Source organism: Neoarthrinium moseri, assembly GCF_022829205.1.
Source record: "Neoarthrinium moseri strain CBS 164.80 chromosome Unknown scaffold4_Wmoseri_CBS_16480, whole genome shotgun sequence".
Taxonomy (NCBI): Eukaryota; Fungi; Ascomycota; class Sordariomycetes; order Amphisphaeriales; family Apiosporaceae; genus Neoarthrinium; species Neoarthrinium moseri.
The window spans coordinates 596,522-610,029 of record NW_026055118.1 but is presented as its reverse complement, the minus strand read 5'-3'; the positions used below and the strand labels follow the sequence as shown (position 1 = coordinate 610,029).

The window sequence follows — 13,508 nt, the reverse complement described above, 5'->3', positions numbered from 1 at the left end:
GACAGAACCTGTCGCCTGGGCGAATCAAGGGAGTCCCGAGGCAAGTCGGGTCGCGGACTGGGGAGCGGGTTCCCGATTGTTCCTCTGGTCTCGTTTTGCTCGGCGCGGACGCTAGGTTTCGCGATGCTGGCAAGCGAGCAGAGCAGGGAGAAAGGGGGAGGCAAAAAAATTTCCCTTTGCTTTTATTAGCTACGGGGGGCGTTTCGAGGTTCGTTTTGCCAAAGTATACGAGCTTGTCGGGCTTTCTTTTTGTTCTCATCTGGCACTGTTTGGAGCCGGTCATATTCGAGTTTGATCTGAAATAAGACGGAAACGGGCAAGTGAATATGTACATAGAATCTAGATTTCTGATGTATCTGTGAAAACACCTTGGTCTGGCTGCTCTAAAATAAACAGGCCAAGGCGGAAAAAAAGGTACTGCCGCAGCGATCGTACGAAGTATAATGATACAGATTCTCCGGAATGAGTCCTCCGAGCCTTGCAGTCTAGCTTGCCCCTGGTTGTGCATCCACGCTCTCGCTGAGAGCACCCATCAACTTTTTCCACCGTGCAAGTTGCCGTCGTAAAAAAAAGCCCGTCTGGGCCACCATAAGCCCCATACAAGGAAATTGAGCAGACCCTGAAAAACAGATGCCTTGGCATCACCCTCAAGACACGCTGTCGGAAAACAAACACCCCGGCGCACAGAAGGAAAACCGTACAGACTCCAGGCCGTAACATGACACCCCGTCAAGATTAATAATGATACAAGAGACCGCTGGATGAGAGACAAAACAAGCAGCCCAAATGATAAAATGCAAAGATCCCTCCGTGAACGCCCCCTTCGCCATGATGTGGTATTTGTGTCATTATCTTAAGTCCCAGCCGTGAAAACATCAGATCTTGAGAGGAAAGAAAAAAGAGAAAACAACAAGCATCGTAAGGCCGGGTGGCCTCGTGAGAGAGGCCATGAGGATGGAGGAGATGAGACATTGAAGAGAAAAGAGTGAGGAGCGTCTTCATCGGCTGGCGACGTGATATGCCTAGAAGAAGTGGCGATTGCTGCGAGGTGTGCTTCTAAAAGGCTATTAATCGAAATGTTCAACGGTGATAGAGGGGGTTATGGCGACTTACTGGGCACTTGAGATGTCATCTACGTGGTTGCAGAGGGCAACGAACAGGTCAAAGAACAGCTGGGTGCCGCCGTTCAACATCTCGAGTTGCATTGTGCCGCTTCGCTTGAAAGTGCTCCGGCTCCGGATGATGAGGGCGAGATAGTGAGCTCGCAGCTTCGAGTCCGTATCGGGCGTGTGGTTGTAGGCGTAGCGAGCCGATGCCAATATGGTGCTGCACTGGATGCCAGACTCTGTGGTGCAGGGTCAGAATCGCGTCAATCTGGTGTCAGATGATGAATACTTACGGAGACCCTGCTTGCGCAAAGCGACCCGCTTGAGCTCGTCGAGCCCAAACTTCTCGGCAGCACAGTAGATGACCGTGTCCTTGAGGATATCGCCATCGGTGGCATGATGGTAGATGGTGGCTTCCAAGGCGTTGCGACCCTCGTCGGGCTGCTCAATCTCCCACGAGTTCCGCTTCTTATTGTGAATCAAGCGGGGATAGTAGTCGCCTTTGTACATGTACTCCAGGATTGAGCTGAAGATCTCGGGTTCTTCGTCGGGAAGATGGATGCGCTTGTTGGCAGCGGAGTCGGTGTCCATGAACATTGACGACAGGGTCGATTGAAACCAAGGCGAGACGCCCAAGACATCTTCGTGCGCAGCGAAGACACGTTGTTCTGTGCCGACGATGAGGGTTATGATGGATGGAGTCAAGGTGCTGTGTCGGCGAGAAGGATCAGCGATGCGTTCGAAAGATGATGCAAAGGGGCAACATGTGAACATCTGCGATCACTTACCTTGACGGAGTAGAGGGGTCCTGGGCGGCGGCTGTGCTTGGGCGTCGACGAGAGGATTCATGACGACTTTTTGCGACGCCGGCATGGCTCTTGCTGAATGACGAACTGGACTTGCTGACTTTGTGACCCTTGGAAAAACTCTTGCTCGAGGATGGCGGAGGCTCGAATCGTCGGCTGAACATGTTGGCTGTGAGACTGGAACGCGGCCCGTTGAGAGTTGAAACCCGACCGAGTCAATCGAAGTCGCCGTCTTGCACGGTGGATCGGGCTGTCGAAATAGCTTGGGCCGGTTGGGATGGAGTCGGTGCGACGACGATGATGGTGGTATGCGACGTGGAAAACGATGGGAAAGACGACGCAAAATGAGATGATTCTGCCTACCTGGGTTGCCGGGGAGATGCGGGTGATTGCAAACGAGAAAGGTGATGGGCCAGCCCGTCCTTATGTACTGCGGCACCCATGCTCGAACGGGCGTCCATGCTTTTTTTCTCTCAGGCAAACACGCTTCGGCTGGCGATATGTCGTTGGGTGACGCGACGGGGGCCCCACATAACGCAACCAATTTACGCGGGTTCGATACGCTCTCACGTGATGCGTTAGGCCGTTCCCGGTGTAGCGCCGCTCCTTTTCCACCCTTTTCCAGCGCGCAGGCCCGAGCCCACCCAGTCTGCCAGGCCCTGCCAGGCCCTGCCCGTACAGTGCCAACGCTGAGCTGGGTGCTCCGGGGCGCTGGAGCGAGCCCAAGCCAGGGTGACACGGCCGCCGGGCAGGGATGCGGGAGGGCGAGGCGGGAGTCTACCAACGTAGTCTGATTGCTGACCGGGGCTCGCTGTTACACTTTCAACACCCTTCGAGTCATGGGAGAAAAGTCTCTGCAGTTACCTATTTTAGTCTCAGGGGAACTCTTTCCGGGACCCTGGAATACTGCTGGCGATGCCTGGGTAGCCGACTAGGCACGTACTGAACATGCTAGAATTCTAATCAACGTCAGGCGAGGTAACGCCGCGAGGGTGCCCCTTGGTGGATTGCCCAAAGGATTGCGAAGGGTTCACTTAGAGCCCGAAAGTGCCGTGCCTTGCGTGCATACCCAAGTCCAAGTGCGCAACGCACTCCTCGTGTGTGCCTGATAAAGGTCCATGGCCGGCAAGGCTGCGGTGCGGACGGCGCGACGCCAATCGCAGGCCTCCATCTGCCCAGAATCCCAATGCAGTCCGATCCGACAGCTTCGAGCAACGGCATTGGAAGACCCATTGCAAGGTGGATCAAATTTTCGCCAGGGCTCAATCCGACGCTGATCCATGGTTCATGCAGCGTTCCGCACCCTGAGCAATCCTCACGGTGCCCTCGGGGAGCAGTTAGCGATACGAGACGGGCGTGCCAAGACTACAAGCTCCAACACCTATTTCCAGCACGTAAGCCCCTACCGTGATTAGCGAACTTTTCTCGACCTTAACAATTCCTCGAGCGCGATGTGCACCAAACCACGAGTTTCGCAATTCAGCTGAACTTAATTAATGAGAAGCGGGGTTGAGACAATCGGAACCATCTTGCCATGGCCCATCCCAAGCCATCCTATGATAAGAAACCCCCCGTACTCTCCTCTTCTCATTTGGGGTTTCCAATTTGAATCGAAGGTTCTAATCAAGCGGCCGTCCCGAGTATCGTTTCTTTGCCCCTGCACAGTCATAAATTACAACATGGACGGCAACTTCTCATACCAGGGACCTGTACGCTCCACATTACTATATGTAGATTCTCTCGGTATAGAACTAGCGGATTCAGCAACGCAAGCCAGGCTTACTCATATATCTAAGCGCAAAGCAGCGCTGGCATCGGCACCCCGAAATCCCGTCGGTGGACCTGCTCAGCACGTAGCTCGGGTGCATTGGCTTGCGAATCAAATTCATCCTAAATAATTAACAACACGAATACCGAGTTAGCAACATTGGGGCAACTCCAACAGATCCGGTTAATAGCACCAAATAGGCACGCTGCCATTGGTCTTGCTAAACAGAGGTCGGGAAGCAAGACTCTGCACTTGACTGTTCTGGATCGAATGAATGTACTATGTATTGCACAAAGACAATTACCGCACAAAAGCCACCGACATCTTCGGGTGCGCGCATTTTTGGTTTATCGAGTGCAATCTTATGCCGACGATCCATGATACTTAATATCCCATGTCTCAAACTACACGATATCGTCAACCCCATGCCAGTATACTAGACCCACGTCAAAACGGCGATTCGGTTTCTCAGCCTGCGGAGCCTTGAACCAAGTCGCATATGACCAGGTTATGCTTCTCCTCTTCCCAACAGCCTAGTTGTCACAGCATGGCAATGGCGCAAACCAAAACGGACCCAACGGCTAGAACCCCATAATCCATAGCGTGGCAACCCAGATGTGGCTACATAATACCGGTTACCCTTGCTCAAACATATCTTTCAGAGCATAGCTATCGAGCTGTTAGTGTGACCACGTGAATGAATAGTCCTCATATGCGACTTGGTTCAAGCTTACCGTATTCCTCGCTATGCTGAGTCTTATGTGCAACCTCCGGTTCTTCTCACTTGTGCGGCAGTTGGACGGGGACGTGGTTGGCATCAATGGGCAATATGAGATTCTCGGCTGGGCCGCTGCCGCGCTCACGCATGCGTGCCACACCATAGTCGATGGGATCAGACGAGCCGCTTTTGTCCTCAGCGGTCCGAAGGCTCACATCAAGGGCTGTGCCGGCGATGACCAGGGTGAGTAGCAGGGGGGTAATGTGATGCATCTGGTTGGAAGAAGCTCGCGGAGTGGTACGAAGAGGAACAGAAACGCTCTTTTGAGGCCGATATTAACATCAATCATTCGCAGAGGCGGTTGTTCATGACACTTTTGGCACATGATGTTTTGTACCTTGTTCACCATAAAGAAAACCTGGTATCTAGGACGAAGTGGCAAAGGCCTGGATTTCAAAGGGTAGGATTTATCCCTTCTCCAGAGTCAGTGACGGCTTCGTAAGCCGAGTCTAGAGCCGAGTATTCTCTTTTGTCACGGTTCCTAATCGGATGCACTCTCGACTGCCAAGTCTTCCCGTTTTTCATGAATAGGCTGTAAATGATTCATGTACCACCACTCTTGAGGAGGCGTTGAAGCTTCGGCTTCGAAGACTACACGAACCTGACTTGACGGGTGCACTATGCCATCTACAGTCAGCAAATAGAAGAAATAGAAGTTATCCCACCGACAAGGGGCTGTGGTTAACAATGCCTCTCTTCAACATCATTCAGTCACCCATTGCTCGCACTGGAGACCTTCGAACAGAAGTGGGCGTGCGTCACAGCTCATATCAACCAACAGCCATGATTCACCTCATTTCCCAATACTTGGGCTGAACTCTGCCCTGGGCAGGGGGTTGGGATGAATAATTTTGTACCTTGGTATCGGATCTGATAATGCAGGAGGTTGTCACGTACTCTGGAGTATCAGGACATGTTTAGAATAGCTGCACGAAGGACTCGTATCAATGGTGATTATGACACACCATGAGCTTGCATATGATATGTAACAAGTACCTGTAATAGGTTCTTCGTGCATGGCGATGGGCGAGCATCACGAGTTGCATTAGGCCCTCGTAGACTCCTTGGGGTGCCTTTTGGGGCAGTTGAATGAGACTGAAGGAAGATTCACTTGCAAATAACCAGCCCGAGATCTGTGATGGGCTACAGATGAGCTGCTTGCCTGTTTTGTTTGGTTATCTGGCCCCCCCTCTAGAAGCTCACGGCCAGGTGACCCGCAAAGGTGAAATGGAGTAATCAGACCAAAAACGTGAACACCGAAACCAAATGCGCAACACCACTCCGATGAAATTATTTTCCATTCACCTGCTTTTGGTCGTCACTAAACCTCTTTGAGACGAGGTTTCACAGCATCATCATCGTCGTCGCCATCGTCGCCGCCACCGCTGTTGCAAACCGAACCCTCTTGCGCAGCACCGTTTGTCGACGTTGAGGCTATCGCATCGGCGACGTCAAGACCATCAGCTGAACATAAGTTTTTGCATCCTCACCACCAGAAAATCACGCCCAAATTATTGGCCGTGGAGGTGGGGGATTTCGCCTCTTCTCAGCGTCGTACTTTCCTTTCCTCAACCTAACCGTTGTGGTCTCATTGCCTACAAAGTCAACAACGCAAATCACAAGGCGCGCCTGTTCACTCACTGAGATTGTTCCCTCCGCCCTATCAGCCAGCGTTCAGAATCAGAATAAGTGAGGTAAGCGAAGCCACACCCTTCTTCTCACGGACTCGTCAATGCCTCTCGTTTCCGGATGAATACTGACAGAAGGCGCCGTCTTGAAGTCGTAGCTGGACACACCACAGAGCCACATCTCAACCTCGGCGGTGCGCAAAAGAAAAGCGTTACTGCTCAATCCAGCCGCAGGATCCTGGTGGCAGACCGACTAGGAAAGATGACATCGAAGCAAGCCCGCGAGGAGGGCGACCTCTTTCCCTTCGTAGTGGAGAGACCAAGAACCCCGTCTCCAGATCTGCCGCCTCCCATACCCAAGCGAAGCATTACACCCCGTGGTCCGCTCTTTCCCAACCTGGATGAGGCGCATCGCAAGATCACTTCTCGGCTTGCGCCTAACAACCCTTTCCGCAACGCTTCCGACGGGAGCCAGGCAAATGTCGAGATCCCTCTGCACGAGATCTCTAGCGCTACATCCCCGGACGGCCTTGATACCCTGGCTGCCCATGGCACCTTACGTCGCTATGCTTCGGACTTTGTTTCACCTCATCCATCGAGGAACATGGCGGGGAGATCGTTGACCGACCGCCGCAGCATTGTGAAGCATCTGGCCAAGCAGAATCCTGTCAAGGTTGCAGGCCTTATCGAGGAGGGCAACAAGCAATGCCGTGATGAAGACACAGATCTCCCTCCGGTTGACACGTCCAAGAGTACCGTTGAGCGTATTGTTGAGCAGTATGCGACTACTGAAGGTGATCGCCGATCGTCCAGTCTCGGAAGTTCAGAACTGGCATACACCTTCGAGCCGCCTGATCGACAACAAGGCGCTGCCACTCGGGTCGGCTTCCGCGGAGAAGAGAACAGGGTGCCTTCTAAACACCAAAAGAAACCGCAACGCGATACAAGCTTCCCACCTCAACTGAGGGTATCAGAGACTGATGCTGAGGCCGCGAACGTCGGCTCAGTTGCTGAGGCGTTGCTAGAAGCTCCTAGGTTCGTATGGGCAGGTGATCTGGACGCAGACCGGTGCCGACTTTCAACAACAGCCCAGCTCAGCCCTTCTCCTCGAGTCTCCAGCCGCGCAAGCACACAAGCGTCGGATGCAGACTGGTTGAAGGATCTTGACACTTGTGGAGACAAGCAAGGCTCCAGCAGGCACAGTCACAGCCTGGTGCCCCAACCGCTGCGGATTCCATCAAATAGGGAGCACCACCGAGCGAATCAGCTTCGACAGAACCCGTTCCTCACTGATGTGGAGTCGTCAATAACAGGTGATATCTCAACCGACTCGAATGATGACCCCTTCAAGTATGACAACGAGCATTACCGACGCATCAGACGGCTCGGCAAGGAACGAGAAGTGAGCCGCGCCCTTAGGCGCCTAAGTCGTTTCAACCCACCTCCCGAAGGCATCGATCCAACTGTTGATGAAGCCACTGTACGTGCAGGCCCAAATAATGAAGCTCGGTCACAGTCGGAAATTCATCAATCCACTGTAGACCATGGTCAGCTTGGAGGTAACTTCTTTGACCCTGTTGCGTTCCGCGCGCTGCATGGTGATGCGGAAATTGGTAGTGGTATCAAGATTGTCATCAGCAAAAGTCCTGAGCCCAAGGTTGAGGACGAAACAAACGATGCGCAAGACAGTACCACATTTGGTCTTATGGTGGAACGTGACAATGGAAACACCAACACCTTGTCACGCGATCATGCTACCGAGGGCGACTGGGTAACCGAGGCGACCAGTGATGCTGGTTTAGACACTGTCCCGCACAATGGACCGTTTGCGCAAGGCATCAAGGCCACTGGAAGCAGCCTTGCAGATTACTCTGACGATGGGTACATGACACATTTCCCAGGAGCGTTTGGTTCTAGAGACCACATTCTGCAGCATCCCTCAGCAGAATCACTTGCCAACAGCTATGAGATGCACAGCCTGAAGGGAAGAGACCAGAAAGTTCTCCTCCCACGACCGAACGCATCCCGCTTCAACGGTTTCGGTCAAAACACCTCTCGTTTCAACTCTAACTACCGCAAGCCTACAGAGTCACAAGAAGGCCTGTTCAACCCCTTCGTTCGCCGTGATTACAAGAGAGCAGACGCAAGCAGCTACTTCACCTATAAACCAGACAAGAACACACGCTCGAAATATGAGTTTCGAGATTCGACGTCTACGTATGCTGGAGTTGTCGATAGTAACCAGGCAGTTTGCGGAACTCGAGAAGTTATAGAGTCCTCATCCATGGCTTCAATCAACTCGACTGGGCTGCTCAATGAAGGAGGCGTGTCATGCACCGGTGGAGGGGACTATGTGCCGCACAAAGATAATGAGACGCATCAGCACAAACATACACGACGCCATTCACGCCGCCCGACCAGATTAGTTTTCCCCAGGATGTCACAACACAATCGACCTGCCATGGATGATTATGACGACAAGCCTACACCGATGACGCCGATCATCTACCAAGATGGGCCTGTTTCAGCAGGATCTAAGTTCTCATTCCGGCTGCTTGACCTTGCGGAGGCTCAAGTGTTACAGAAGCAGAGAAGAGAGAGCGGCGAGACTGATGAGACTGAAGATTCGACAGTCAGATACAATCGTGCACGCAGTGAATCTGGCACGCAGCCAAGTCTGACTCCACTCCCCCCTCGTCCTTCAGCGGCATACCTGCGTGATGGACATGTCAGGAAAGGTTCTGGTCTCTCTTCGACATTCACCCCGCCCCCGTGGAGAGCCTTTCAAGGTGACGGTATGTAACTTGTCCCTCAAATATCTCGTGTCAGGCACTGATTAATACACAGATACCCCCAGATCGAGTGAGTATTACCTTCTTACTGACACTCCACCAACGCCCGCGCATGTGAATACTAAGACACCTGCAGCATCCAAGTATTATCTACTTGGAAGGAGACAGAAAAGGACTCACAGTGAGCCTCGTGGCCGCCTGTTGCCGTTGGACAAGCGTCTCCGGCCGATGGTCTTCAGTCGCACGCGTGGTAGCACCATGCACCCGGATCCAGAAGCTACACGGCATACGGAAGACGACTTCATCTCATACCAAGCCAAGACCAGAAGGCGACTATTCTTCTATGTCATGCTTTCCTTGTGCATCCTGCCTTTCTTCGCACTGCTCGTCATCAATGGCAACTTCGACAGTTCTTTGGTGTGGTTCACCCACGGCGAGGTTAGTCGATTGACGAGAAAGCAGAGGAAGATTATCAAGACGGTATTCGTCATTGAGTGCGTCATCTACGCATCACTGGTGGCAGCCATCATTGCGTATTATGTTACCGCCAGCAAAGTCCACCACTGAACTGTACAAATCTCCATGAGGGTCCATCAGGAGCTCGAAGCCGTGCGCTTGACGAACGCTCACTATACAGGATCTATAGGAGCACAAAGGGGGGGCCAAACCTCTCTCTTTATTTTGGTTCAAATCTTTTGCGATGAAGCAAGCCTCTCTTTCATTCTCTGTTTCACCAGCTATCTAGCACGATTGGAATCCGCCTCTGAAAGTTCATGCAGAGGCGTTAAGGCGTTCTTTTCAGAGGCACAGGTTGGAAATAATCCAAGCACAGCACTGGTGGTTGTTTGGTCGGGTCACCACGCGATCTTCTTATGCCTTGACATGAGTTTGTCAGGGAAGGTGTTCCACAAGATCTGGCTCAACAGTACAGATACAGAATTCTTTGGGACAGCTAACCGCTATTTCCACTCTGTTAGTTTTGACATGACACGCACCTATATCGCTTCTTGTTCACCTCCTACTAAAGTCATCACTGTTGGGAAAGCAACGAAGCGGATGTGCTTCCCGCCCGGGGACGTGACGAGAAGTTTGTCACCGCTTCCGTGTCTGAAGGCTGGCCTTGCACCATATTGTGTCCGTTGCATTCACCATGCACACAACCATCAGTACAAATGTGCAGCATGCGGCATACGATAGACCAAGTGTCATTTATTGTCGCTCTCTATTTCGCCCGCCGTACAATTACATCCGACCGCAGGTCAACCTCACGGTATGTAAGACACCGAATGGGTTGGTTGTCAGGTACACAGATCCGTCTCTACAACAAAAACGAGGTACAAGTGAGCGGTGAGTGGCCCGTGGAGAGACTGTCCTGACATACCTCCGGCCGTCGGAAATAATAGGCGATGACGCAGTGTGGTGGCCTCTCAAAGTAGAGGTCCTTGACCTACATGGATGCCATCGACGTCGTCACTTACGAGAAAGGAGGACGGCAATTAGGGCGTCTGGATCAGGAACCGGATGAGCTTGAGGGAACGAGGATACGTAAATACTGAAATAAAAGCCATGTTTTTCGGAAACCCTATCTTGCTGAATGCTCCTGCCAACAGCACTCTTCTTCTATGAGCCGAGCCGTATTGGCTCCCGAGAACTTGTTCTGCCTCTGATCCGGAATCACGGTAGCGAGCTATTCCTAGTCCGGACGCGGTTACGCGTGAAACACAATATGCCTTGTAGTGTAATGGAATTTCAAACCAAGGTATCCCTACTCCTTGTCCCAACTCCCGAGCTGTGCCATGATATGCTATGCGCGAATCGGCAGAATAGCATACAAATACAGAAGAAACGAACGATCCTGCGGGGGTCCTTTACCCCCACTTGTTTGCCATCCCCTGTTCATCGGGGCTGGCTTGGTTCAATACGGAACGTGTCCCGGCCGAACGGCACCCTCAACATGGGCAATTTTGGAATACAAGACCCGGGATATGTAGGACTGGATGTACACATAATGGCTCTCCCAGAGCTAGGTTCAACAATTCCAGCCAACACCCAAACGCCTGTATAATGCATTCCGTATGTGGTGAACATGACTCTTTCTCCACCCTTCTTCGACACCTTCTGAAGAACAAGACTTTTTAATATCGAATTGGGGGTAGTAACCATCGGACAGTTCGTCATGTTTTGGGCTCGCTGACGAGCGTCGGTGCTATGCGGCGCTTCTTCGGCTGCTGGTTGTTTGTGGATGCCTCGTCCTTCTCGCTCTCGCTGGCCTCTCGCTTCACACCAGCAGCCACCGCGTTGCCGCTCCTGGGGGTCTCCGGCGGCGTTGTGATGGGCACTCCCGTAACCTTGCCAGAGTTAGCGGCAGCAATGCTGGGAACCGTGCCCCCGATAAGAGGAGGGTTCGTCATGACGGCTGCCGAAGCCTGGGTTGCGACGGAAGAAGTGCTGTTGGAACGCGCCGGAGATGACGGCCGCAGGCTGACGAACGAGGCCGTCGTCGTGGCAGGAGGCGATGGAGCCGTGAACGAGCTTGTGGAGTTACGGTGCTGGTGCACAGCGCCATGGAACGGAGAAGGAGGCGCGAACGATGTTGGTGTTGGCGTGGGTGTTGGTTGGTTTGATGATGTTCCCGTAGCAGCAGACGAGGGCTGTTTGGCAGTCGAGAGCTCACCGGTGTACACCTGTCCCAGCTCACCCGGGCTGAAGGAGATGGTAGAACAAAAGCCATCGAACGATGATATCAAGAGGGTCAGGCCATCACTCGACCTGTATCTGTTAGCCACATGACACCACAGGAATCTGATCAGGGAGTACACACCAAGCAAGGTCAGTAAAGGTCGTAAGATGCAAGTTACTGACTACGCATATGGGCGTCATTTGCTGAGTATCGTAGAGCAGGACTGTGTCTTGAGTTGCAACGGCATATATCATCCGGTATGGCAACGCGAACGTTGGCTTTGGACCAGGCGCCGCCGCTCCTGTCTCGACATTCGAAGGTTTAGATGGCGTGCTTGCCTTGTCCCCCTCGGGGGCGGTCGTAGACGCTGGTGGTGGCGGCGGCGGATCCATTACAGAGGGTGCAGGCGACGGCTTAGATATAGGCTCCGGGAGGGGTGCGATAGGTTCCTCGGCCGAGGAGGTATCGATTGTGATGTGTGTCGTGGTGGGCGGGGACTGTCTGAGGGTGTAGATGACAGGGGAACACTTGACGGCGATCGACGGCTTCTTGTGGCCGGGCAAATGCGCCATCGGTGGCTTGTTGATGCCGCCCCGTGTGTATATGTAGACGGTGTTGATCACCTCATAGGTATTTCGCGAGCCTTCGGTCGAGTGCTGAATCTGATATTGGCCAGCCGGCGTCATCAGCAGACTGCCGTCCGGCGTGAAGGTTAAGCGCCGGAAGAAGGACGTCAGTGTCTCGTTGGCGTAGAGATTCGCGTTCTTGACGCCCATGTTGGGTTTGGGCGATGGTTCCATGGGCATGACCGCTGGTAATGGCAGGGACGGCGCCGGTGAGACGGATCTTCTGGACGAGAAGGACGATCGTCTGCTGTGGCTTACAACACTTGGTGGGTTCATAGGTAGCGGACCTGAGGTTGGCGTCCCAGGAGCTGATGGTACGGGCGAGCCGACGGCAGCGCCTGTGGCCTCGGTGGAAGCTAGCAGAGCTCGGTGGCCCAAGTCTGGCGGCGCAGGACTGCTCGAAGAGATGCGCCGCGCCGGGAGATCCATTTTGGCGTGGCTGGCAATCTTGGTGGTCTTCTCGTCGTGTCTGTCAAGGGTGTATTGGCCATCCTTGGTCTTCAGCGAGTATATGTGAACTGAGCGATCGGAAGACTGTGTAGCAATGTACTCGTTCAGCGGGTCCCAGGCGACGCCCTGGACGTAGTGACTGTGCTCGGCGATCTGGCGGACCAAGGACCCAGTGCCTGCATTATAGATACGGGCAACGTTGTCCATGCTGCCGATTATAAAGTACGTGGCGTCGGGAGACCAAGCCAGATCGTAAATTTCTGCGCCTGATGACCGACACATGTGTTTCGCCCGCCATGTCTCCTTGTCGCCCAGATCCTCGTTGCCCAACGTGGTATGGTTGCTGTCGGCTGGGACCCAGAGGATGACATTGCCATCGTCGCCGCCGGATGCGAGGACTTCACCTAGGAGGAGGAAGAAGAAGGTCAGCAATGCCTTGGCTGCTTGGAAAGAAAGATACAGCTGATTGGAGCCAACGATCTCAGCGATGGTTGCCAGCTGGAACTCACCCTTGGGAGCCCATCGCACAACATTGACGGCCTGGGTATGTTTGCTAAGAGTCGAGAGGTAGTCCACTTTACGGTCCTCTCCCTCGCCCTCTACCTTCCATATCTAAAACCATGTCAGCTTGGGGACAGCTCCTTCAATGGACCTCGGGGAGACTTGGCCATACTCGGACATTGTTGTCACCACCACCGGTAGCCAGGCGGCCCTTGCCGTGAGGCTCGAAATGTGCCGAGTAGACGGGGCTGGTGGAGTCGTGCCAGTTGATGATCAGTGGTGTGCTCTTCATCGTGACGCGTGCCCGGCAGGCATAGGGGACGGTGGGTCGATAACAGTAATCGTAGTAGTTGTCGAGATGTCTCGTATCCGC

At 53.4% G+C, this 13,508-nt stretch overlaps 4 protein-coding genes across 4 annotated transcripts; 1 reads left to right on the top strand and 3 right to left on the bottom strand.

Moving 5' to 3' along the window:
* Positions 1 to 1,022: 1,022 nt before the first annotated feature.
* On the bottom strand, positions 1,023 to 2,076 carry JN550_001984 (uncharacterized protein; the record flags this gene model as incomplete). Its single annotated transcript, XM_049313228.1, has 4 exons — positions 1,023 to 1,056; positions 1,114 to 1,345; positions 1,400 to 1,815; positions 1,895 to 2,076. The coding sequence occupies 4 exons, from the start codon at positions 2,074 to 2,076 to the stop codon at positions 1,023 to 1,025; spliced, it is 864 nt and encodes a 287-aa protein (XP_049176045.1).
* Positions 2,077 to 4,460: 2,384 nt separating this feature from the next.
* Positions 4,461 to 4,670, bottom strand: JN550_001983 (uncharacterized protein; the record flags this gene model as incomplete). The annotated part of the gene is made up of 1 exon (XM_049313227.1): positions 4,461 to 4,670. One exon carries the CDS (start codon positions 4,668 to 4,670, stop codon positions 4,461 to 4,463), a length of 210 nt encoding a protein of 69 aa, XP_049176044.1.
* Positions 4,671 to 6,207: 1,537 nt separating this feature from the next.
* Positions 6,208 to 9,445, top strand: JN550_001982 (uncharacterized protein; the record flags this gene model as incomplete). Its single annotated transcript, XM_049313226.1, has 3 exons — positions 6,208 to 8,881; positions 8,934 to 8,948; positions 9,015 to 9,445. The coding sequence occupies 3 exons, from the start codon at positions 6,208 to 6,210 to the stop codon at positions 9,443 to 9,445; spliced, it is 3,120 nt and encodes a 1,039-aa protein (XP_049176043.1).
* Positions 9,446 to 11,052: 1,607 nt separating this feature from the next.
* On the bottom strand, positions 11,053 to 13,427 carry JN550_001981 (uncharacterized protein; the record flags this gene model as incomplete). Its single annotated transcript, XM_049313225.1, has 3 exons — positions 11,053 to 11,647; positions 11,700 to 13,246; positions 13,308 to 13,427. The coding sequence occupies 3 exons, from the start codon at positions 13,425 to 13,427 to the stop codon at positions 11,053 to 11,055; spliced, it is 2,262 nt and encodes a 753-aa protein (XP_049176042.1).
* Positions 13,428 to 13,508: the final 81 nt, after the last annotated feature.